At 37.6% G+C, this 1,953-nt stretch overlaps 1 protein-coding gene across 1 annotated transcript; it reads right to left on the bottom strand.

Annotated features, from left to right (window-relative positions):
• Positions 1-845: 845 nt before the first annotated feature.
• LOC142542002 (uncharacterized) lies at positions 846-1,358 on the bottom strand. Its single transcript, XM_075648449.1, has one exon. The coding sequence runs from the start codon at positions 1,356-1,358 to the stop codon at positions 846-848; it is 513 nt and encodes a 170-aa protein (XP_075504564.1).
• Between the last annotated feature and the right edge of the window lie 595 nt (positions 1,359-1,953).

Raw genomic sequence — 1,953 nt, 5'->3', positions numbered from 1 at the left:
ATGAATGATGCATTGGGTAGGCTCGAAAGGCTCAAACGGTCGAAAGATCGCCTAAATCATCCCTAAGTCATTCGCCTCCGTATTTTCGCCTCGAAGGATAATCAGACAAGTTCTAGATTGTTTCTTTCTTTCTTTTTTTCTTTTCTTTTTTTTTTCATGGGCTCACCTTTTACCAATTCACGATTAATTCATATAAGTATGACCTAAAGTGCATAGATGATATCTCAAAACATGATACAAAACTAGTTTGTGCTCAAATCCTTCGGCTACAACTACAGATCATCTCAATCAATTCTAGGTATGATGTAATTTCTTGAGTGCTCAAAAATCTAGAAAGTCAATTAGTGTATCATGTAATCACAAGTGAAGTTTCTCAAAGAATAACCAAAAAAAAAATTTCCAAGAAAAATTTTCATGCTCGAGGATTAAACATTGAAGCACATGCTAAGTGTTTTTTAGTAATCCACCCCCCCCCCCCCCCCCCCAACTTTAGATTTACACTGTCCTCGGTGTTATGCCATTCAAAAATAATATAAAAGTTGGATGCAGAATAGCAAGAGAAAACTTCCCTGACAATGTTGCTTTAAGATTCCATGGAGTGCTACATGGGGATGGTAGAATTCCTCAGTGCTGGAAATCTTTTATTTCAACAGTTTAGCTTTTCCATAGTCTAAGTCATCTTATTTCATTCCAATATTCCCTACACACACCAAAATCACAGAGAATTAACCTAATAGACTGAAAAGTATAAAAAAATAAAATGAGACAAAATAAAATAAATCACTGGGTTGCCTCCCAGCAAGCGCTAAATTTCTTGTCTATAGCCAGACAACTCCCTTTATAAATTAGGTTGGATCATGCAAAGGAGTACTCGGATCCTCTTGCTCTACAATTCTCTCATGAAAAATTTTCAGTCGATGTCCATTCACCTTAAAGGGATTTCCAGAATCTCCACGGATTTCTACAACACCAAAGGGAAAAACTTCAGTAACAGTAAAAGGCCCGGACCATTTGGAACGAAGTTTACCTGACATGAGTTTCAAACGAGAGTTATAAAGAAGAACTTTTTGTCCAGACTCAAATTCCCTGTGCACAATCCTTGCATCATGCCACTTCTTTGTCTTTTCCTTGTAGATTTTCGCATTCTCATAGGCATCAAGACGAAATTCCTCCAGTTCATTGAGTTGTAGAAGACGCTGATAACCTGTATCTTGCACATCAAAGTTCAAAAATTTAGTAGCCCATAATGCCCTATGCTCTAGTTCAACAGGAAGGTGACAAGCTTTTCCATAGACCAAACGAAAAGGGGAAGTTCCTATAGGGGTTTTGAATGCTTGTTCTATATGCCCACAGTGCATCATCCAATTTACTAGCTCATTCCTTCCTCGAAGATCCAATGGTCTTCTCAAGAATTTTCTTAATTTCCCTATTTGACACTTCTACTTGACCACTAGTTTGAGGATGATAAGGTGTTGCCATCTTGTGCGTGACCCCATATTTAGCCAAAAGAGATTCAAAATTTCGATTACAAAAATGTGTTCCCCCGTCGCTAATAATGGCTCTAGGTGTGCCAAATCTTGCAAAAATATTTTTCTTTAAAAATTGGATCACAACCTTAGAGTCATTGGTTCTACAAGCACTTGCTTTCACCCACTTGGATACGTAATCCACAGCCACCAAAATATATTTATTTCCTAAGGAATCTGGAAAAGGCCCCATGAAATTAATTCCCCACACATCAAACAATTCACAGACTAAAATATTATTCAATGGCATTTCATGTCTCCTTCAAAATATTACCAACACGTTGGCATTCATTGCAATTTAAGACATAAGTGTGTGCATCCTTGAACAGTGTAGGCCAGTAGAATCCAGCTTGAAGGATTTTTGTAGCAGTTTTACTTGCCCCAAAATGTCCTCCAGTTGGACCACTATGACAATGAGCAAGTATAG

This window comes from Primulina tabacum, chromosome 4 (genome assembly GCF_025594145.1).
Source record: "Primulina tabacum isolate GXHZ01 chromosome 4, ASM2559414v2, whole genome shotgun sequence".
Lineage (NCBI taxonomy): Eukaryota > Viridiplantae > Streptophyta > Magnoliopsida > Lamiales > Gesneriaceae > Primulina > Primulina tabacum.
This window is presented reverse-complemented; position numbering and strand designations above follow the sequence as displayed.